This window comes from Dipodomys spectabilis, unplaced genomic scaffold, assembly GCF_019054845.1.
Source record: "Dipodomys spectabilis isolate Male_0828 unplaced genomic scaffold, ASM1905484v1 ptg000046l, whole genome shotgun sequence".
NCBI classification, from domain to species: domain Eukaryota; kingdom Metazoa; phylum Chordata; class Mammalia; order Rodentia; family Heteromyidae; genus Dipodomys; species Dipodomys spectabilis.
The window spans coordinates 5,772,444-5,795,849 of record NW_024870723.1 but is presented as its reverse complement, the minus strand read 5'-3'; the positions used below and the strand labels follow the sequence as shown (position 1 = coordinate 5,795,849).

At 45.5% G+C, this 23,406-nt stretch overlaps 1 protein-coding gene across 2 annotated transcripts in view; it reads left to right on the top strand.

The window, feature by feature from the left end:
• Positions 1–23,406, top strand: part of Cdk5rap2 (CDK5 regulatory subunit associated protein 2) — a 175,854-nt gene that overhangs the window by 111,308 nt on the left and 41,140 nt on the right. Inside the window, exons 21-24 of one of the 2 annotated variants that reach the window (XM_042678675.1) lie at positions 6,601–7,039; positions 12,413–12,644; positions 16,043–16,174; positions 21,310–21,883. In XM_042678675.1, coding sequence (XP_042534609.1) covers positions 6,601–7,039; positions 12,413–12,644; positions 16,043–16,174; positions 21,310–21,883 — 1,377 coding nt within the window. The remainder of the gene's footprint in view (positions 1–6,600; positions 7,040–12,412; positions 12,645–16,042; positions 16,175–21,309; positions 21,884–23,406) is intronic. The other variant, XM_042678676.1, reaches the window with a different exon arrangement.

The following is a 23,406-nucleotide window of genomic DNA, read 5'->3' as shown; positions in this document are numbered from 1 at the left end:
CTAGTTGGAGAATTTTCTGGGAATGATAGTGTTCTTGTTGGTCAAGGAAATACTTGTCTTCTGTCTAGAAAATTCCTGTATTGTGGACATACTGTAATTGCACTGGAAAAAGCAGGTTTAAAATAGACAGTCCTGGGCTTCTGTCCTGCTCTGTTTAGATCCTGAGCCATCTCTCTGCCTCTTTTTTTCTTCATTTGTGAAGGTTTGGGGTATGAATGATTATACTTATTTATCCTGTAAAGATCTTTCTTTCCTTTTTTTTTTTTTGCCAGTCATGGTGCCTGAACTCTGGGACTGGGCGCTGTCCCTCAGCTCTTCAGCTCAAGGCTAGCGCTCTACCACTTGAGCCACAGCACCACTTCCAGCTTTTTCTGCTTATGTGGTGCTGAGGAATCGACAGGGCCTCATGCATGCAAGGCAAGCACTCTACCACTGAGCCACCTTTCCAGCCCCTATCCTGTAAAGATCTTAGAAGGATTAAATATAAGTATAGATTCACATCAGAGCCAAGTTACATTTTGGGATAGTACTGCTTCAATCATGTCTTATCAGTTATTCCCACCCTTTCCCATTCACCCAAGTAAGATCCACACTGTGTGTGGGTACAGTGGCTACATGATTTGTGCCACTCTGTTCGGTACTGAGCCTGTTCTGACCACCCAATGCATATCTCTGATAAACTTAGGCTCAAACCTTCCCCTTAGCCTTTGATCTCTTCTACCTTCTAGTCATCCAGGCTAAGGCCTAAGGAACAAGCGGAGTAGCCAGGTTTGGAGCAACTAGTTAAACCTCTCCATCTACTAGGATGGAATGATGTGGATTATCTACTAGTTACATTAGCCTAGCTAGTTGTCTTGCACTTGGTCTCCATAACAACTCATTTGTTGAAAGTGGAGCGAAGTCAGTTGATCAACGTTGAGGCCTTGGCTGGCTGGTTTTTTCTCTGCTATGGCATTCACCATGTGTGGAATCCCTGGCCTTCTGTTTATATGCCTCCAGTCCCTAGAGGACATGGCTCAGGATTCCACCATCTAAAGGTTTTAGTCTTTATATTCTAAAATGGTGTGTGACATTTGACAGCTGAAAAATTATGGACATTTGAAAGGGAACCACTTGGGATGGTATGTTATTTGAGATTTTAAAAAAGGCTAATATAACTTTGAGCTTCAACTAATAGAAGTAGAGAGGCCACATCCTAGGAGACCTGATTCTGCTCCTTGGGCATGGTTGAGGGACAGGTGAGGTATCACTGGCATGTGATGCTAGCAGGGGGTTCAGAGAGGTCAGCAGAGAAACTGCCAAGGGGGCTGGCTTATTTTGAATGCAAAGAAGAAGACTTGGCAAGTACTTGAAGGTAGATTGCATATCTGAGACCTAACCATCTTTAGGACCTTGATGCAGTCAAGTGCTCTTGCTACACACATTCAGGAGACATGTCACACTTTATATTTCTTGTCACTCGTTTTGAAATGAGCACTCAGCATGGCACAGCTTCCTACTACCACCCCTCCTCTTGGTCTATACGTCATTGAGAAAACAGAAGCAATTGCACTCCACCCACTGCTTGCCTCTAAACCCTGCCTTTCCTTCTGCTGGAGTAAAATAGCCCTGCTTCTAGAACTAAGACCAGCCTTTCCCTATGGCTTAGTTTATATCCTCTCAGCTCCTTCTCTTTTGCATCACTAGTGTTTTTTTCTTCTTATGTAAGCATAAAGCATGCCTTTATTTCCATTATTTCTGTCTAAGGCAAGATTTCTTCAAATAGCAATCTATATTTACCCTATTTACTTTCTTCCTCTATCCCGTTCCAAGTGCTTTCATACTCTTCACTATAATTCTTAAGTCAGCAACAGTTTCCATGTTGTGAAGTTCAGTGGCCAGTATTTGCTCTTCAGTAACAGCTGTTCTCTCTGGCCTGTTTTTCTTCCACCTTATCAGCCTGCCCCCATTCTCCTTTGCTGGACAGTGATGGTGTACCCCAGAGTCATGTTCTCAGCCCCTTTCTCTACTCTGTCTTGCCACCCTCTCTTCAGAATATACTGTGTGACTCCCGAGTTTATGCCCACAGCCCACACATCTCTCCACATCACACAGCCCACTCTACTCTGGACATTTGTACCTGGATATGTGATAGACATTTCCATATTAATCTGTCCAGAACCCAGCTCCTTGTTCTAATCCATTTCTTCCCTGTTTACTCTGATCTGTCACCTCCCTAATTTCTGTAGGTTCCTCAATTCCCATCTTTGCCATTATACCTCCAATTTACATTCATTATTTCATCCCTTCACATCTCTACTCCTACCTTTTTGGTCCAAGTTGCTAGCATCTCTTGCCTTCCTTCTTGTGTTCCTGTTTCCGTTTCTGTCCTTCTATAGTCTATTCTCTATGGAGTAGCCAGTGCTCTTTTTAAAACTCAGAGCAGGCCGCATCTCTTCCGTCCTTAAAACCCTCCAATGGATTCCCTTGTTTTTGGAGTGACATTAGAGGTATGTGCCATTTCTCTGTCTTCATCACCCATGACTCTTGCACTGAGCCTTGTCCACATGGACCTTCTTTCTGGTCCACATGCATCCAGTGTTCTCACCAACGGGCCTTGCAGGGTTGTTCCCTCTACCTGGCATGCACGTTCCTCGATAGTTAACTAGCCATGGCGCAGCAAGATAGCAGTTCTGTAAAGATGCCTTTCCTTACTACTCCCTGGGTTTCTTTCTAGATTTCATCTGTCCTCTCTTTCCCTCCCATTCGTAGTACTTACCATTACCTGATGTTGTCTACTTATCATCAATATGCACATGTCAGTCTCTTTTCCGTAATGAACGCCACCACCACTGTTCTTCACCACACATAGCCACTGCCTTTCATGTCAAGTGGAAAGAATGTGATAAATATTTGAATGAACATGCAGACAACTGGGAACTGGAACTCATGGGGGAAGTAAGTTTAGGAAATTTGGACAGAATTAGTGCTCCCTTGGAGTCAGAATGTTCTGGATTCTAATCTTTGCTCTGCCACTTTGCTGGGGAGGGGTGTGTGTGGAATCCTCAGTCTCTGTGAGCCCTTTTCTTCCTCTATAAAATAAGGTTAATAATAGTTCTCATCTCAATTTGAGTGAGGATTTCGTGTATTTAAAGGATCTGGCACATGGTAAGTGCTTAGTAAATGTCAGTGCCTTTCCTTACACCTTCTGCCTAGTACAGATGTATAGGAAGGGCAAAGAAACACTGCTTGGGCCTCTTGACAAGACCCATGGACTGAACCATCCCAAAGGTCCTGAATATAGTGACAGCTTAATGAGTCCACTATTGAGATTTCCAGCAGAGTCACACTTAGCTGTTTTATTTAATAGCACCACCACTTTAGTGTATTGCACTGGCCTTCTTTACCACCATTTATTACCCATTTGTAAAGTCTTTTTCCTGAGCTTTATTGTGTGTTGTTTGGTGGTGAGTAACGGTCCTCCTTTGTATAGCTGAATAGCAATTGTCATTATTTCTTACCTATATTAAAGAAGGAAAAGGAAGGACATTTAGTTTAACATTTCCTGATATTTGGAATGCCAGAGATATTTTTAAAGTATGGTTTAAAGATAGTTTGTGCTGCTTAAGTGATTCTACATTAAAAGTAAGCAGTGTGCCATACATTTTAGTTTTGGCTTTAATTTTTTTTTTTTTTAAATCCCATTTCAGTCTGCTGAAGTTGTTTAATTTGAATTGAGTTTACTCTGCCCTTGATCTAGAGAGATCTAGATATGAGAAGACCTTTATCCCTGCCCTTCAGGGACACAATAGAGGAAATAAACATGGATACTATCATTTCTTATAGTCATAAAGATCCGAGGAAGGGGAGGACAGGGTTTGTGAAATTGGACTTGGTAGCATCTTCCCTATCTCCCATGGTTTCATGAAAGGAGATGGGAAGAAGGAAGAAAAATAAGTTACGTAACAAAGGCTGATGCTGTTTCTTTTCTTTACTGACTGTGTGGCTTCATCCTGGCCTACATTGGCTTTCTCTTACAAGGTATTGACCGCTGTCCAACTGTCCTCTGCCTGGATCCTGCCCCTTCTAGCCTCATCCCCGTAATGCCTTGTCTTGACTTCTTTACTTCCTTGTTTTTCCTTAGGAATCTATTTTCTTCCTTTACCTTTGGATGATTTTAAGTATTCTTATTTCAAAATCTTTATGATCTCTCTTTTCTTTTTCATTGCTTGGATTTTTCCCTTTTGTAAATTGTTTTCTTCAAGTAATTATGGAAGGGATTTCAGTGTAGCGTGTTAATTTCTGTGTACAGTGCATCTTGATCAGAGTCCTTCCATCATTCTCTCCCAGGTACCCCATCCCCATCTGTCTCCTCAAATTTCCTAGTTCAGTTTTCATGTATGTACATCAAGTATTACAACTGTATTCGCCCATCATTTGTTTTTCTGCTCAACTGCCTCTCACCTTTAGTCCCCACCCTTCAGTCAGGACATGTTTCAGCTTTCTGGTCTTGAATTGTTTTTTTTTTTTTTTTAAAGCATGATTTTTATGTACAAGTTCAGTTTGCTTCGGCTAACAGTCCCTAACCTTACCTTCCTGGCTCTGTAGTGATTTTAAAATTGTCTTACCAAGGTCTTACTAAGGGCCTATGACATTTATCTGGTTCTTCCTGCATCCCAGGAGTTGAATTTCTGCCTCTACCGCTTTCTTCATTTGCCTTCCATCCAGGCTTGTTTCCTCTATTTCTGACGTTTGGATACTTCCTTGTACCTTGGCTTCCTTGTACATACTTTGAGGCATTTGTGTCTGAAGGTAGGGGGTGGGGTGGGGTGGGGTGGGGGGCATAGCTTCGTTGTTTTTTCTGGGATTAGACCAGAGTGCTGCTTGCTGCTCTGCAAGCCTCCTAGGGGCCCTCCTTTTCTCATCGTGCTGTGGAAGACTTTACTTCCCCTGCCAAGCTTCCCAGCGTCCTCCTTCTCCATACGTGGCCATCTTGCTGTCCCTGCACAGCTGTTCCATCCTCTCCCCCAATAAGCTGCCCTCTACTTCAGAAGCTCCCTCTGACATCTTTCCCTGCACCCCCAGTCTGGACACAGCATAGTTACCCTGTAACCCTCCCAAACCTGTTGGCATTCCTGGCTCTAAGACCAGTCTAAGTCCTGCTGGCAGTTTTGGGTATGGTACCTACTGTAGTGCTGGGCCCAGGAACCAGACTTACAAAGGAGACTTCAGAAGGACTCCATAAGGCACCATTCATGTATTGGCTTAGTTTTGGGTCCTTGGAAAGCAGAGTCCAAGATATGTACTTGGATGATTTGTTTGTGACTTGGCATTAGGCAACGTGAAGGCGGGCTCAGGAAGCATTAGATAGGGATGGCAGTTAAGCCATTTAGGATGTATCATTGGTCTAGTGGCTGCTCTGGGCACCTGGGACCCTACCCTTCTGGGCATCCCATAGGGGTAATTGAGCCTGTGCAGCCCCTGAAAAGATGGAGCTGGGACATTGACCCCCACAGTGCTCTTTTCACTGAGATATTCTCCCTGCTGTTAGAGGCTCCTCTTGGAGGTCTAAGCTTGCCCATACTTCCATAGTGCTTTTCTGGCTGCTTGAAAGAAGTCTGAAAGACTTCCCTCCCTCTCTTCCTCTCTTCCTCTCTTCCTCTCTCCCTCTTTCCCTCCCTCCTTTCCTTCCTTCCTTCCTTCCTTCCTTCCTTCCTTCCTTCCTTCCTTCCTTCCTTCCTTCCTTCCTTCCTTCCTTCCTTCTTTCTCCCCTTCTCTCTTTCCCTCTTTCCTTCCCTCCTTCTCTATCTCTTTATCTTTCTATCTCTCTATTCTGGTATTCAGGTAGAATACAGGGCACCACAGTTCTTAAGCAGGAGCTCTACCACTTGAGTCACATCTAAGTTATTTTGCTTTTAGTTTATTTATGAGAAAGAGTCTTATGCTAGCATTTGCCCCAGGCCAGCCTTGAGCTATGATCCTCCTGTTTCTGATTTCCAGGGAGCTAGGATTACAGGGATATCTGCTACACTCAGGTTTTTACTTATTTAATTTTTAACATTTGTAGTCTTGGGTATCAAACCAGGAACCTTCCTTGTGCTAAGCAGATGTCTTACCCTCAGTCTCTGGAGTCATTTTTATCTACCTTCAAAGCCAATGTGCTTTCTGTTATACCTGCATGCTTGTTAATGAGGCACCCCTTCATCTACTTACTGAGTACCTAATATGCACCGTGGTGAATCAGATCACCTATGGATGAGCCAACTCGACATGGTTCTTCCAAATCTACACTTTCCCCTCGATGTAGGAATGGGTAAGGGCGGTGGTGGGTGGGGTTGGGCAGGGTTCCTTACGATTCCCCCTTGCTCCTACCTTGTCCAGCCTGCATTCACATATCACTGTAGCCCACACATTGACTGTATACCTTGTGTCACGTTCTGCCCTTCTTCATGAAATAGCCCTGTGTGAGTACTGTGAGTTACCTGGGAGCAAATGCTTGGCACGAGTTTTGTTGTATTGTGGGGGGGGGGCTTACTATGTTTAGTTTAGATCGAATCTGCGCAGGAGTCTGTGGGGAGATCTTGGGAAGGAAGCTTATCATTCTCACTTCTTCCTTTGGAGAAACAGGCCAGACCTTCTGAAAGCTCTACAAGAACTGCTTCTGGGGCGGATATACCTGGCAGAGCAGGAAGCTTCTGGAGAACACGTTGATGGTAAAACAGAGAAGATGCTCAAGCAAATTGCTGTTCAGCTGAGAAGAGAACTTGAGCATTCTGTCCCAGCCAGCCCCTTTGCCAGGCCACATGATGGGCTGAAGTCCCCGTGGAGGGCCCAGCTAGTGAAGACAAGTGAAGTGGACAGGACGGAGATGAAAAATGTCTCTGTGCAGACCGTGGCTGTGGAGGAAGACCCTCTCAGGTTCACTTATGAGGGGCAGAAGAAGGCTTGGGAAGACGTGGCGGCAGATGCCACGTTCAGCTCTGAGCCCCAGCCAGAGAACTTGCGTGGGATGCCAGGGATGCAGACCACTCTCCTCTCCTTCCCCTGTGTGACCAACAAAGTAAGTTGTGCTAGATATTAATTAGGTCTTTATTTTGCAGAAACAGAAGACTTAAAAAATCATCTCCAGGAAGTGGCGCTGTAGCTCAAGTGGTAGAGCGCTCGCCTTGAGCTGAAGAGCTGAGGGACAGCACCCAGACCCAGAGTTCAAGCCCCACGACCAACAACAACAACAAAAAAATCATCTCCAATGCCACTACTTTCTTCATGGGGAAAGTCTCATGTGTCTCCTTTGTCTGTACCGCTCCTGACCTCTACCTGGAGGAGTATGTCCTTTCTAACCATCACCCTCCCTCCCTCTCTCCTGCCCCTGCCCCTGTCCCTGACCCTGATTCTATTTTGGTTGTTGTTGCTATCAGTACTGGGCATCGAAGGAAGGCAAACGTTCTTCCACTGAGCTACATCTCCAATGATAGGGCTTTATCACACCATTTCTATGTTTCCTTCAGAAGAAACACCCTCGTGGAATCCTGTTCCTAAATTGTGTATAGCTCTGTCTTTCTCATTTTGTGTCTGGGACGTTTCCCTGTGGTGACGGCCTTAGCATTCCCTTAGAGAGAATATACCAAAATTCATACAGTGTTGACCTACTGAAGACACTTCCTTCTGCAGGTTGTAGTGAAATGATAATAACCCCACTTTAGAGTAGGGGTTTTAGTGAGAACCCAGGGATTATTTAGGAGGACTTTTGTGGTGGAGAGGCATTCTGAGGGCTTGTCTGCTTGGAGGCAGGTCCTGAGTGCTCATGCTGACTAGACGTGAACATGCAGAAGTGAATGTGTACTCCTCGGTCATTTCCTTGGTCATTTCCCTCTAGCCTTGGGGACCTAGAATGGTGGGTGTGCAGGGGAGGTGACTGAAGGTATGTTCATGTTGATCTCTCGCGGTCCAAAGACAATCAGATATTCCAAATGGTTGAAAAGCAGACAAGCCTGATTGGACTGATGTAGTGGTTCTTTTGGAAAGAGGTGCTGGGTTGAGATTCAGTGTCAGGGAGATACCTTCTGTAAGAAGGAAATAAGTTGTGTTTCTAATAGAACCCATGGAAGGCTGAGAGATTCTTGTTTCCAATGGCTGTTTTGTAGCTTAGAAATCAACTGTACACACTGCTTCAGAGCAGCAGAATGGAGAATTAAGTTTATTTTGTGACCATTAAATGACTGCTTTTGTGCATACCAAAGAGAGTTAGATATATCATTAGCAAAATTGCTTTTGATTGTTTTAAATTATGCGCCCAAACTGTAATTTCCAGAAAAGGGTTTTCTAAAGATATCGGTAGAGACCCCGAAAAAAAATACACTGCCATTATATTAATGGTACTCAAAATGCAAATTTGTGCAGTTTGGCTGGAATAGAAGTGCTCTCATTCTCTCTAGCTCCTTTGGTTCGTACCTGTATATTAGGAAAACTAGGTGTTTTTTTTTTTTTTCCCCTTTGTTTTTTGTTTACTTTTACTCTATTGTATGAGAGATGCCATTCTGCTTCAGGAAAATTGGATAATTGAATAGGCTTAATTTTCCTAAATATATTATATATATATATATACATATATATTTTTTAGTTTGAAATTATCTCCACTGTGTTTTCTAAAGGAGATAAATATTTATTTTTAATCATCTGCCACATATACCAGGGATTATGTTAAATTTTATCATTTTGTTTAGTCTTCTTAAGAAGTATTTGAGTTTGGTAAGTATTATGTTCATTTTACGTGAGAAGACATGTGGGCACTAATAGGCTCAGCAAACTGTCCAGAGTGACTTAACTGGGCAATGTCAGGGAGAGGATTGGAACTTGCCGGGCTTCAGAGGTTAAGGGAAATGTTAGTAGTCTGCCTTCCTTGGAGGGAGTAAGGGTCTCTTATATGTAGTACCTGCGGAATAGAGAGAAGGTAATCATTTTCTGGATGGTTTGGTAGTGTCAGAATGGTTAATCCTGTGATTTAAGCTAGAGCTGTGGTATCCTTCCTGTTAGACAAAAGATGTGAGACAGGCCAAACGGCTCCCATGGTTTAGTTACAGAGGCATAAGGATGGTCTTGCACAGATCTGCCTGGGGTCATTTTGGGCTGGCCACTGACCTGCGTTGAATATTCGAATAATAAGGCACCTGCGTTCTCTCCTTGGCTTGGATGGGTCATTGTGACCTAGACCAAGGGTGGTAGGGGTCTGCTGAGGAACCTTGTACGTGACAAGGTAAGAGCTCAGAGTATGAGTTCCTATTATTCTTCCAGTCCCTAGTAACATGTTCCAGTCTTCCATTGTTATTAAGGTGGTAGGTGGGACTGTTGGGAGGCCATAAGGCAGCATTTTGTGTGGTGTTATTTTAGGACCGGCGTTAGGTTGGCTGACTGCAGTCTTCCAGCTTGAAATTGGCGTTGGCATTTGTGCACTTGCAGATCTCTTCTGCTGCCATATGACACACAGATTTGGATCCAGGAATAAAGACTGGTGGAGACCCAGGGCCAGCAAATGTTGTTATTTCCCAGCCCTCTTTACTAAAACATCTGCCTCCTCCCAGGTGGAGTCTGTCACCCCCTCAGACTGTTCTTGCCCCGGAATTTGCCCTCTCCTCTTCTCTGGGACTGCAGGGCTGATGGCATCTTACTTCTCCTAACTGAGCACTGGAATCTAAAAACTGGTTTGAGCCCGACCCTCAGACTTTCTTGCTGTATTACGTTGGACTACTTGGAGAACAGAGGTGGTACCATCCCTCATCCTGAGTTCTGAAAAAGCAGTTTATCTGAGTAGTGTGGGGAACTGCTTGGAAGCACTGTGCATGTAGGCAGCAAGGGTCCTCACACTCTTCCTGGAGAGACTTAAGATCATTTCTCAGGTCTCAAGTAGTTCCTTTTTTAATCTCAGCTTTCTTCTCCATTATTAAAAAAAATAATGATGACATCCTGCAGTTCATCCATTTCAAGGGTATAATTCAAAGACTTTTAAGTCTATCCACAGAGTTATACAACCATTGCCAATCAGTGCTAGAACATTTCACCATCCCTCAAAGAAACACTGCACTCATTTGCAGTCAGTGCAGTTTTCCCACTTGCCTATCCAAGCTCTAAGCAACCACTAATGTGTTTTATGACTCTTTAGATTTGCCTGTACTGGACCTTTCAGATGGGCAGGATCTTCCAGCAGGTGGTGATTGGTGGCTGCCCCTCCCTTAGCATAGTATGTTTAGGGATCACTCATATTGCCTCATGGATCAGTACTTTATTATTTTTTTCTTGCCAGATAGTATTCTAATATCACGTTTCATTTGTTCATTCATCAGCTGATGTGTAGTTGGGCTATTTCTACTTTTTGGATATTAAGAATAATATTCCTACTCATGTACATGTTGTTATTCACGTCCACATTTACATGTGGACATAACAACTTTTTCCCTTTGGGTTTATACCTAGTAATGAAATTGTTGGAGCATGTGGTTATTCCAAGTCAAACCATTTTGAGGAGTTGACTGGTTGCCAAGCTGCCGAGTGCCTTTTATAACCCACCAACCATGCATGAGCATTCTAGTTCTTCCACATCCTCACCAACACTTGTTACTGCCCTTTTAGTTGTAATCATCCTAATGGGTATGAACAGGTGGTATTTTGTTGTGATAGCACTTAGATTGTCCTGATGACTAGTGATAGTGAGCTTCTTTTTCTTTTTTTTTTTTTTATTGTGAAAATACTGTACAGAGGGGTTACAATTACATGGGCAAGATAATGAGTACATTTCTTATCAAGCATTGTAGCCTCCTCCTTTGTTTCCCCTTCCCATCCTCCTCCAGCCCCCCCACCCAAACCTCCCCCCCCCCCCCACCTCCCCCCACTTGTTAGCTATATTGTATCTCCTGTGGAGAAATGTCCTACTGGTCTTCCATCCGTCTTTAATTGGATCATTTGTATTTTTTCTTTTATTGTTGAGAATTAAATGTAATAATTCTTCATACATTCTAGAGTTAGGTCTCTCTCCTCAGCTGCTAAATACATTCAAAATTCCCTACTTGAAAGACATTCTTGTTTGACTTCTTAAGTTACTGTTTCTGTGATCATTCCACAAATACTTTTGGATAACCAAATGATGTACCAGCTCTTATTCTGGAAATTATGGATACATTATGGATAAATTCAGAACCCCTGAATTCTGGGCCTTATGGGCAGGTGCAGAAGACAGTGAATACATAAATACATAGAGATTTAATTGTAATAATACTCCTATTTCCTGGGGAATGTGGTAGGGGACATGCGGGAGGAAGCTGATTTGGTCTTGGAAGTCAAAGCCCGTGCTCTTGAGGAAGGCACATCTGAGCTAAGTCCTGATGAATGACTCAGTGGGCAAGGGTGAATGTTCCAGCAGAGGTGGAAGTGTACGTGAAGGCCTTGAGGTGCAAAGAACCAAAAGAATCTCAGAGAGTAGGGTACAGAGGAAGAGTAAAGAGGTAGCAACTGAGGTTGTAGGTGTAGCAGGACTTTGTGGTAGGTGTTGGTATGGACTTTGACCTCTGTCAGGGTGGGAACTGGGAAGCTGCTGAGATAGCTTTAAGGACAGTAGATTAGAAGAGTGTGAAAACAAACACCGGGAGCCTTTCAGAAGGCTGCTACTATGGCCAACATGAGAACTCCTAGTGCCCTGGTAGCAATAGGGGATGAGAAGAGATGGAAGAATTGGGAGACAACAAAGGAGCTGGAATTATTGGAAGGTGATGAGCAATGCAAGTCAATAAGGCAAAGAGAGGTAGTTTAAATAACTCTCAGGTTTTTGGATTATGTAGTAAGGTTGTGTGATTCACCAAGACAGAAAATGGGAGTGGTGTAGATTTATGGACCAGGACATGGCGTGATGGAATAGCAGAGTTGAATTTTCAGTTGACTTTGGAGCGCCTGTGAGCCATTGCTGATAAAGATGGTGGGAAAGGTCAGGATTGGGGTTCGGAGCCTGAGGAATCACACGGGGTTAGTAGACCTGTCAGTAGCCACTGAAGTAAGCAGAGTTCTGGTAGACCAGCAGGCGTGGGAGGCAGATCGACTTGTACTAGTAATAGGGGGGAATGAGAACAGAGATGGGGAAAGTTTTCCAGAAGACTGTGTCAGAAATAGAAGTACCACCTATGGAACGTTTGCTTTGTCCATAGAGACAGTGGACCAGGGCCCAGAGGGTGTCAAGGAAAACTGTGCCCTTGACAATCAGAAGGACCCTGTCAAGAAATATGGTCTGTTGTTGGGGAGTGACATGACACCATTATGGGGACCAGAAGTTGGGGTGATGTTTGGGAGCTATTTAAAAGGTCAGCCTGAGAAGATGCAATGAAAGGACGTGTGTGTGTGTGTTTGTGTGTGTGTGTGTGAAGTGCATTCACTGTTGTGCCTTGTGTGCTTTCAGGAGGCTAAGAAGTCCCGCCTGCCGATCCTGATGAAACCAGCCCAGTCATTAGGGCATGCATATCGTTTCCTTGCCACTCAGGAGGTGGTGGCCAAACTTCAGGGCCAGATCATGGAGCTTCAGGGTGAGCTGAAGGAGTGTAAAACACATAATAAGCAGCTTCATCACAAGTTAATTCTGGTGGAGGCCCTGATGGAGGGGAAGCCAGCACCTGACCAAATGCTGCTGAATGGTAAGCGTAGGAAAAACACCTTCTCCGTCATGAGACGAGCAGCCCCACAGAACTGCCTGAAATGTCAGCCTTGTTGTTTAGAACTGCAGTACGTTTGAGTATAAATTTCATGAATTGCAGTGATTAATCTTCACTCTTGAGAAATGCACAATGGAGGAACACAATAGGGAAAATGAAGCTGCAGTTTTCTTTCCATTCTAGAGTCTGGATAAATGGCGCCTGTGGTGCCCTCAGCTCTCTGGGAGCCTTGTGCCCTCCCCAGGAGCTGTATCTGCTGTCCAGCTGGGCAGGCTTTAGTGTCCAGGCTTTGTGGAACCTCAGAACGTGATAGTTGAGGTATGCCAGGGAGATGCTCTTGGTAGAATTCCCCAGAATGGTAGGCCCCAAACCTATCTTCCTCTAGAAGGGAACCACATCAGCATCCCCTGTGAATCAGCTACCTCTGCTCTCTAGGGGCCGTGTAGATGAAGATACCTTGGGTTGAAACCTGGTGGTGCAGTGAGAATCCAGAGACCTGGGGGGAGGCAATGATGTTACCTGCCTATGTCCCACCAAACCTGTGAGAGGCTGGAGAACGCAGGGCGCCCTCTCCCAGACAGAGTACCACCGCCTTGCCAGGAGCATTCCACATTACCACACTCATGAAAATACCTGTGCTGCTTTGATTTTCACCTTCTGCTCTAAGTAGGTGGCAGCAACAGGGTGTTGAGAGCAGCAGCGGTCATCTTCATAAATTGTCCCGTGTGCCAAACACTGTTCTATGCCCTGCAAAGCCAGGAACCCAAAGCAGACAGAAATCTGTGTCCAGATAGTATTTTTATGTATCTGGGAAGACAATAACATATGCTATGTGAGAAAATAGGTGTGGGGAGACGCAAAGCAGAGTGATGGGCAGGGGAGGGAGGGATGGTGGGAAGGTTTGCTAATGCATATGATGTGGAGAGGTTTGAACCTCTGTGACAGGGGTCATCTGGATGGAAATGGGAGGCAATGAGCGCACTAGTCATCTGGGGAAAAAGGAACAGGGCAAAGGCTCTGATGTGGCTTTGAATATGAGAAGTAGGCTAGATTGGAAGGTGCTGAATCATATGACTGGTATTGAGGGAGGTAAAGGAGAGATGGTGAGGGCAGGGACGGAGGCACCAGGCAGGCCTTTATAGACCATCCTGTATAAAATTGGACAGTTGGAGGTTTGAGTAGTAGAGCAACATGGTCTGACATAAGCCTTATAACAAGAATTGATTTTAGAGTACTGTCTGTGTTTCAAATTCAGCTTTTCGCCTGTTTTTCCTGTTCAAAAGGAAATGTACTCATCACCTGCCTCCTATAACTAACTGTAACTCCTCTGTATATCACCTTTACAATAACATTTTAAAACTGTTTTATTGGGACACAGCCACACTCATGTGGTAGAGATCATATGGCCTGCAAAGCCTAAAGTACTTATTATTTGGATCTTTGAGAAAAATAGGCTGACTTCATTTTAAAGGATCACTTCTAATGTGAACCACTGGAAGGATGGAGTTGTGCACTGAATGGGGAAGATTGCAAGCCAGGTCAGGCCAGGCCAGGCCAGCCTGGGGGTAACATTAGATGTCTGGTTTTGGATGGTTGAGATGCCTGTTGGCCAGCCTAGTGGAGATCCTGGGTAGGTAGTTGGAGATTGGTGAGCCTCAAGTCAAGGAAAGTGATATGGGCTGAGACAGAAACTGAGGAAATGGCAACATACCACTGACACTGAAGCTATGTAGCTCAGAACTCCAGGTAAATGAACTGGGCTCTCCTGAGGTTAGAGGTTGGACTGCGATGGGGCAGCCATCTCAGAAGCTGAGCCAAGAACACTGTCTATGCCAGATATTGTTAGTAACACACATAAGACAAGGACTGAGGATCAGCTTAGCCATTAAGGGAGCTGTTTCAGGTGCCAGACAGAGAGTGGAGGAGAGAAGTTGGAGATCACAAAGACAGACACCTCTGGGGAATTGTACTGTTGTGAGACACAGAGAGTCAGGGCAGGCAGGAGCCAAAATGGCTCTGAGGAATGGTGGCTCTAGCAAGGTTAGGCTGCTGGTAGTGTAGTGTAGCAGCCTCAGCTGCAAAATTGGTGCTTCTAGGAAGACAGATGACGTGAAGGGACAGTGTGGAGCAGCGGGATGTGGCAGGTACAGCCTCTTTGGTGATGCTGTCCAGGAGACAGTCCCCTCAGGGGACAGCTGGGTTCTCCTAAAATGAGGGTCCAGGCCAATGCTCAGAGAGAAGCTTGGCAGTCTGAAAGGTGGCCAGTGAAAGGGAGAGTCCTGGAGAGGAGATGGTGTCAGAATAGATCGCTAGGTCACTCAGGGATTGATGGTGACCTTGCAGCCCTGGATTTCTTGTGACAGTCATAAAAGGAGGACTTTGCACTTGTTGAGCCCTACCATACACACTGAAAATCAAATAGAATCAAATAGATCAAATAGAATCCTCCCAATCATCCTCCAAAACAGTAATTGTCCCCATCTGAAGTTCAGGTAGCACCTTCGAGAGAAAGTGATCCAATGAGTCATGGTACTAGTCCAGGGCCCTGTGTAAACCAGCCTGCCCATTTTATAGGCATCGGTGAAGCCTAACCCCAGCATGTGGTACTCTGGTATAAACTCTGTGCACTAGAGCCCAAGATAACTTCCATTAATTGTAGGTTCTGTCTTGGGTTTCTTGTACTTGAGGTTTCAAACTGAGTTGGCTTTTATCAAAATTGCCTCTACTGTACCTACTGTCAATCTGTTCTTCCATTGATCTAGGCATCATATTCAGTAAATATTCCTCAAGTAGCTACTGTATCTCCATCTTAGGCACTGGATATAGGAGAGAGAGAGAGAGAGAGAGAGAGAGAGAGAGAGAGAGAGAGAGAGAGAGAGAGAGAGAGCGCGTTCTGTCTGGATGGGGGTGGGGGCAGTTCAGCCAACCAAATCAGTACAAAGAGTTAAGAGTGGGGTGGAGGGAGGGACTTCAGAGTGACAGCCCAGGAGGGGCCCTAGCACATGTCCAGGCCTGTCATCTGCACTGTGCCCCGCCTCCTCTGCTGGGGAGGCAAGAGGCTGTCTCTGCCGGGTGCTGCCCTGTGGTTGCCAGGAAGACCCAGGGGCTCCTCTTGCTTGGGAAAGTGGGCACATGTCAATGGAATGGAATTCCTTTTCTCACTCAGTTTTTTGAGAGTCTGGATTTAAACCATTTCAGACAAGCTGCAGTATATTTATGCTTTTTATGTTCTGTTATGGCAGCTCGATAGATTAATTTTATCTTATAAATTGCATTTTGCCTCCCCAGTGTTTTTATTTTCCCTGTTGTATCTTTGTGTTCTTCTCAGATGCTTGGCTAAGTTTCAAGCCTATGGTTTTATTTTTCTTTCTCTTTGCCAGTGCCTGCAGCTCAGCCCCTTGTGGAAGCAGCCTCCCAAGACAGCCCAGGCAAGCACGAAGGAACTAAAAGCTCACCCTCAGCCCAGAGAGACAAGGAGGCAGATGATGACCAGCACAACAACCTTGAGACCGGTTAGAACTCAGCTTCTTTGTGTGTCCAACAGCTGCCTGGTGCCAGGCGCTGTGTAGGGTGACATGTCAAAATTCTTAGTAGATCTAACAGCAGCCCTTCTGGGTCATCATTCCCATTCCCACCTGTCATATGGGGAAGAGGAGGATCTAAAGCATGACTGACCAGGGTCACCCAGCTGCTGAGGAGGTAGAAGAGTCAAGGCAAAGCAGAGTACCAGATAGAGCTGATCATTCCATTTGTCTGACCCTTCTGGCAGATAGTGCATGGTTCAGGGGTCCACAATGAAAAGACCCAGTGCCTGCTCTCAAGGGACCTTACACAACCACACAATGAGAACACAGGCACCACAACAACCTGTTAATATTCAGTGTGGAGCAGGCTGTTACCTGCCAGGGAGAATGGGTCAGTCAGCGGAAAAGCTTCCTGCTGAGCCCAGATTGGTGGGCTTTGCAGCTAGGTCATTGGGGATGGCACAGAGAGCTGTGAGTGAGGCTGCAGACAAGTTGTATCCCGTCCTTTTTTAATTATGAAGTATTATTAGCACGCAAATATACACAAAGGATAATGGAGCAACTACCATATTCCTATTCAGCCAGAATGAGCAAGGGTTTACTCTTTTTTCTTTTTTAACCCTAGATCTCTTTCCCTTCATTAAAAATATAGCTGTTGTTCTCAATTTAATTCACATGAGACATCTTGGTCATCAGGAATCCTAAATCTGCTGTGGAGTGGTCGAGGGAACACGAGTCTCTGGGGAAAGACCTGGCTAAGAGCCTGGTCCCACTAGTGGGGCCTTTCTGAGGCCTAGAAGTGTGGTGGCCACATGCTTTTGGGTGTTCTGGGCTTGAGGAGAAAGTTACTATACCAGGGACCAAAACGTTTTTTAGCTGAGTTGTGGAAAGTTCTAGAACTACTTTTTTTTTTTAGCTGAGATGTGGAAAGTTCTAAGTAGTGGAGTTTGAAACCACCTACCCTGTGCATGTTAAGTGGTTGCTCTAGCACTGAGCCATACTTCTAGCCCTTTCTTGGGCTGGTTATGTTCTGAGGTGGGGGTCTCACTTCCTGCTCAGGGAATGCTCCTGGACTGCCATCCACCTATTTCAATTTTCCATGAAGCAAGGATGACAGGTGTGCAACCATGTTCAGTTGTTGGTCAAGAAGGGGGTCTCATGATTGTTTTCCATTTTTTTTCTGTATTAACTTTAAGTAGTTATACAAAAGTGTTTTAATTCAATATGTTAGTTTATAAGTACAATGCATCTTGAACTTTTCTTGAGGGACAGGGCTGACCTTTCTGTCTCAGCCTCTTATATAGCTGGGATTGCAGGAGTGAGGAGAGCTAGTGTTATCTGGCTTGAACTTAGGTCCTGGGCACTGTCCTCGAGCCTCTTTGTGCTCAAGGCTAGCACTCTACCCCTGAGCCACAGTGCTACTTCTGATTTTTGAGTGGTTAATTGGAGGACTTTTCTACCTGGCTTTGAACCGTGAACCTCATATGTCAGCTAGGATTACAAGCATGAGCCACCAGTCCTGTTAGTATCCTATTCTTTTTAAGTACCTCTGTATCACAGAGCTAGTCTCATCTTTCTGAGTGTGCATCCAGAACTTGGCATGTGTGTTGCCTGTGCCTGAATTCCCCATCAACTTGCTGTCTAGCTGAATCTTCATTCTGTAGATCCCTACATAAGCTTTACTTTTCCTGAGGTCACTCCTGAGTCCCCCAGGATTCGAGGTCTCCTCCTTTTAGTCCCATATCACACCTTATTATTCAGTTAAGTTACTTAGTACTGCCTACTCTGGGCTGGGTGCTGGGGGTGACTCCACTGCTACCATGTCTCCAGGAGCCCCTTAGTAGCTACTAAGTGAATGAGGGCGCTCACACAGGTATTACTGTTCTTCCTGTTGAGGGTCTTCCTTTGTGGGACAAGGGTCAGGATGTAGCATTTGGAGTGTCAGAGGTAAGCACCCAGGCTGTATGTTTTTTTTGGGTGGGGGGACAGCAGGTAGGGACACATTAACTGTGTAGGAGAGATTCACTGTGACATTTCCAATGCATGTTTATTTACCATGTATATTCCAATCAATACTACCCCTTGATCACCCTCTCTTCCACCTCTCCTCCCTTCCTAAAACAATTTGAGCAGGTTCCGTGGTACTTCAACCATATTCATCCTCTTTCATCCTCGTGTGCACCCAGGCTTGGTGAAGAGCTCTGCTGCTACTCATCCTGAGCTTTGGCAGATTCTCTAGCTCTCAAGCAGTGGCTTTCCCTTTTCTCAAGTGGAGATTGTGGCATTGCCTCACTGGACAGTAAACGAATAACTCTGGTGAGGTGCTAGGTACGTGGATCAGGTCCTGGAATGTGATCATACTTCCAGAGGTCCCCATGCGCTGGCAGCCTGTGACCCTACAACCCTGCCTTCTCCCACACCTTCTACACAATGCTGTTGAGCGGAACAGAGGAAGCAGCTCCTTTAGACCTTTATCAAGGCCTGCGGAGCAGAGAATGCTAGTAAGGAGATTTGTTGTATTCTTGCCTTGGTGCCTGAGTCAATTCCTTGCCCCTGCTAAGTTATAAGTTTCTGTAGGGAACTTTGAGGACACTTCTGAAGTCAGAGCTACTAAGTATCAAGTGGTAGGCCAATATGCTTTTCACATCCTTAGGAGCAGAGTTCACAGTGGAGTCCATCCCCTCCAGGCACTTGGGGTCGGTGGGGGGAAAACATCAGAGTGACCGTAGTCACTTGTCTTTGCCTCATGGGTACCTAATGAAAGTTACCAGAACTGATCTTTAGTGAATACTGCTTCTTCCATGATCTACAGATGAAATTCCACTATAATAAGGTTGTCACTAAAGCAGTTTCCTTATTTTGTGGACAGCTAGTGAAACAAAGGGAACAAAGCCTTGTTGGGAAATCTTCCCTCTTGTACTTCATCTCTCTTACGCTCTCTCACCTGGTGCCTTCTTTATCGCGGCTCTACACCGGACACCGGGGCAGCAGGCGGAGGGTGACCCGGTTTCTACTCTCAAGGACCGCACAGACCAGTGAGCCTGACAGGTTGCTTCCTCGGGAACGCCTCCTTTAGGCCATGTGGTAGCTAAATCTGACTTTGAGATGTTTGCCCTGTGAACAGAGGGACAAGAGTGGATAAGGACTGGGTTTGTGAACTAGAAATCGAACTATGCCTATGCTTGTGTTTTCTCTCTGAGAGACCTCCAGGTCCTCTGGTCCAGCCACGCTGCCTTTTCCTCCAATGAGGAGTGTCTTCTCCCTTCTTTTTGTGGCTTGAAACGAAAAAGCAGAGCTTTGATGAGCAGTTCTCCTGTCGCTCGTCCTAGTCCATGGGGAGAGCTCCTGCTCCAGAAGCCTCGACTTTCTGTCAAATGGGGATTCTGATGATGCCTCACTGGGTTTCTGTACACCAACGACATTGGTGGGGTGCTCTGGAAAAGACACAGCAGCAGACATTGTTCTGCATGGTCCCCACAAGTGAGCAAGTAAGCCCAGCCTCACAGCCTGACAGTGGTCATTCACTGTAAGGAGTCTCATCTGCCTAACTGAGGTCATGCAGCTACTAAGTGGCAGAGCCAGTGTTGGAAGCTCGGGATGTTGCCTTTTAAATCTAGTGTTTTCCTCCTATGCATACTAGGCTGCCTCTTAAATATTCAATCACCTCCTTATGTGGAGCTGAGCTTTCCCTGGGTAGCGGCAGTTAAGGACGGAAGCTGTGGAGTCAAGCCTCATTGTCACCATATTAAGCATCTTTCCTCATTTCCATGCAGGGTCAGCTGAGGCTCAGGGTTAGCAAGTTATTTGCTTAAGTCTGCAGCCAGCAAGTGGCAGGGCTAGGTGTGACCTATTGATCTTTGGTCCAAAGCTCTATACTCTTGCTGTGCCCTCTGTCTCCCATACAAGCTGGCTGCATCTCTGAGGACCGAGCCTTGTCTTAAGGAAAGGTGAACAGAGTGGGAGTCAGTGAGTCAGCTAATGAAGAGGACACGATGGCATGTAGATGGAGAAATGGGAGGCCCTCCTGTCGAGGGTGTGTGGATGCTTGCTCTTCAATGCTCTGTCACGAGCCTTCTGTGTTTCTCAGAGCATCACTGACTTCTGATCTGTGCTGGCACAGATGTGTTCCAGGCACTGAGAACATGAGGATGGAAGGCCACATCCCTGCTCTAAAAGGACTTGCAGTCTGGTGCTTGGGAGAGGCATCCATGTAATTATTGCTGCTATGTCAACTGCAGCCCCTCCAGTAGCATCAGGCATGCAGTGTGTGTGGTGTGTTAATGTGTCTGTAACATGCTCTGGGAGCACAGAGGGGAGGGACTTGCATAGTTTGGGAGTGGACCCCTAGAAGGAGGAGAATTAGATGTTGAAGGATGAGTAGGAGTTCAAAGAGTGGGAATAGAATAGAGGGCCTAAGATACTCCAGGCAGAAGGTACAGTTCCTATGAAGGCATGAAGCTACATGGTATTTGTAGATGTCCTAGTTGCTTTGTGGAACTCCCCATGGATGGTGCTTCTGGATAGGTCCTTGGAATCAGATTATGGTGGATCGCAAGTTGAAAGTGGGGATAATTGGTGATTTTTAGATGTGTAGCTGGTTTATGATTTTTAAATTCACTCATGAGGACATTCGTTCTGAGAAAAACCATGTGTTGAGAGGCAAGATGGTATATTAATCAGCTTTCTGTTGTTGTGACAAAGTACCTGGGAGAATCAACTTAAAAGAAGGAAAGCTTTATTTTGGTTTCAGACATTTCAGGTCATGGCTACCTGGTTCTGGTTTTGGACCTGTAATCAGGCAGAATGTCGTGGTAGGGAGCGTGTGGTGCAGTAAAGTTATTCACCTCATCGTGGCCAGGATGCAAAGTGGGGTGGCGAGGTCCCATATTGCCTTTAAGGCATGTCCCCAGTGGCCTCACTTTCTCCCACTAGTCCCTGTCTCTGAGAGAGTCCACCCATTCCAGTACACAGCAGGCGAACACCCAGTCTTCAAAACATGGTCCTATGGGGAACATATGAGATCCAAACAAGCCACAACGGAGCGGTACACTGGAGAGCATTGACTGGGCGGTGGCTGAGACAAAGGCTGGGAGACACTGATATCAATATATTTGATTTTGCAGATTCTGAAATTTATTCACCTGATGACCTGGCTGTGTTGCCAACACATAAAGAGAACTCTGAAGATTTTCTGGACCCAACTTCTGCAGCCACTTGCTTGGATTCGAAGAGTCAGCTTTCCGTTAAAGTCAGTGTGTCTGAGTCTGATCCATCTGGGGACCTCGACATTTCACATGACACAGAATACTTAAAACAGAAAATCTGTGACTTGGAAACTGAGCTGGAGGGCTATCGGAATTTCCTGTTTCAGCTTCAAAAGCACTCCCAATGCAGCGAGGCCATTATCACGGTTCTGTGTGGGACAGAAGGGGCCCAAGATGGCTTGAACAAACCCAAGGGCAGTACTGATGAAGAAGAGATGACCTTTTCAAGTTTGCACCAAGTACGATACGTGAAACACATGAAAATCCTCCGCCCACTCACCCCCGAGATGATTGATAGCAGGATGTTAGAAAGCCTCAGACAACAGCTGGTGAAGCAGGAGTATGAGCTGCAGAAGGAGCAGAATTTGAACTTGGAACTTTTCAGTGAAATCCATAACCTGCAGAATAAGTTCCGAGATCTTTCACCTGCCAGGTACCTTCTACCTCTAGCTGCTTCCCCTGTTTAAGCCTGCAGTCCTGTTGGGTTGCTGCTAGCCTGGAACTTGAGAGCTAGGAGAGCATGATGCTCTGTGGTAGCAGAGTGTCCTGGGAAGGGATTTGGCCTATTGTTAAGAAGCCAGGCCCGGTGGGGAAGTGAAATGTGATGCTACAAAACATGCGCTGCACACATGAGCCTCAGCTAGGAGTAGTTTGTCCTCGCAAACTGGCAGGCAGGTTTTGTCCTCCTTAGGTTGGGAACTAGGGGAAAGGTTTTATACCAGTCACTTGGTGAATTACAGTGCTTTAGCTGAACTGCGGGGCTTGTTCTGACTCTGCTAGTGGCTTTTGTCTCCCTGTGGCACTAAACTGATGTCCTAGGCAGGTTGGGAGGCATATTAATGTTTTTCATATCTTTACCCTTTAAGGTCATCTTAGAGAAATAAGCTTGTGTCGAAAGAGAAGAATTCTTAGGTCATGAAGATAATGTTTTATGGGTATAAATATGTACAGTTTTGCCTCATGAGATATGGCAAAAACCACGATCATTTAGAAAGTTGACCTTCATCCGTCACTAATTTGAGACAACATATTGTTCTGAGTTGTCAGCAGCCAGAGTGAATTTTTCAAGACTTCCCAAGCAGCGATAATAAAGGAAGCTTGTGTTCATGGAGGAGCTGTTGTGTCAGCCCCTGGCTTAAGAACATTTCTTTTCCTTTTCTTTTTCCCCTCCTTTTCCTTTCTCCTCTGTCTTCCCGTATCCCTCTTCTTCCTTCTGTCCTCCTCCTTTCTTCTTGCCCTGTATACCAGGCTGTCCTCAAACTCAAAGATCCTCCTCCCTCCCCAGCCTCCTGATTGCTGGAATGACAGGTGAGCACCACCATGCCCATCAAGGAACTGTTCTTACTTGATCCTAACAAGCACCTGGTAGACTAGAAAACGAATCCTTACTCAGGTTGCTGTGACCTGTCCGTGAATGTTCACAGAGCTGTAAGAGATGTTGATAGGGTTCATGGCACAATATCCCCCTCCCCCAATAACCGGCTTTCTCCTCTTCCATGGAGTCAGTCCCCACCTCCTACGCCAGTGCTACATGATCTGCATGCTCATTCTCGGCAGTGAAGGTGCTTGCCTGGCCCTCACGCTGTTGTTCGTGAAAGGGGGAACTTGAAGAACAGGTGTCCACCTGGCCACTCTCCCTTAGCTTGTGTTTGTCTCGGTGCCTGCTACTGCTTATGGGCTTATGTAGGGAAAGTATGGAAAGACAGTGAGGAGCTTTAAAGTCGGTTTGTGAACCCTAAACCTTCACCTAATTACCTTGACAACCAGTTTACTTTCCTATAGAAGTGGACATTCATTCATTTGTTGATGTTAGGAGGGCAGACAATTTTATGTCATTTACTTCATGCCCTGGCCCTGGACATGAAGTAAATGGCTACAAATTCTGTTCCTCACTGGCCAGTCCCCTTTCCCTGCCTTACTCTTTCTTCTTATACTTCGTGAGAATTTTTGAGGGTC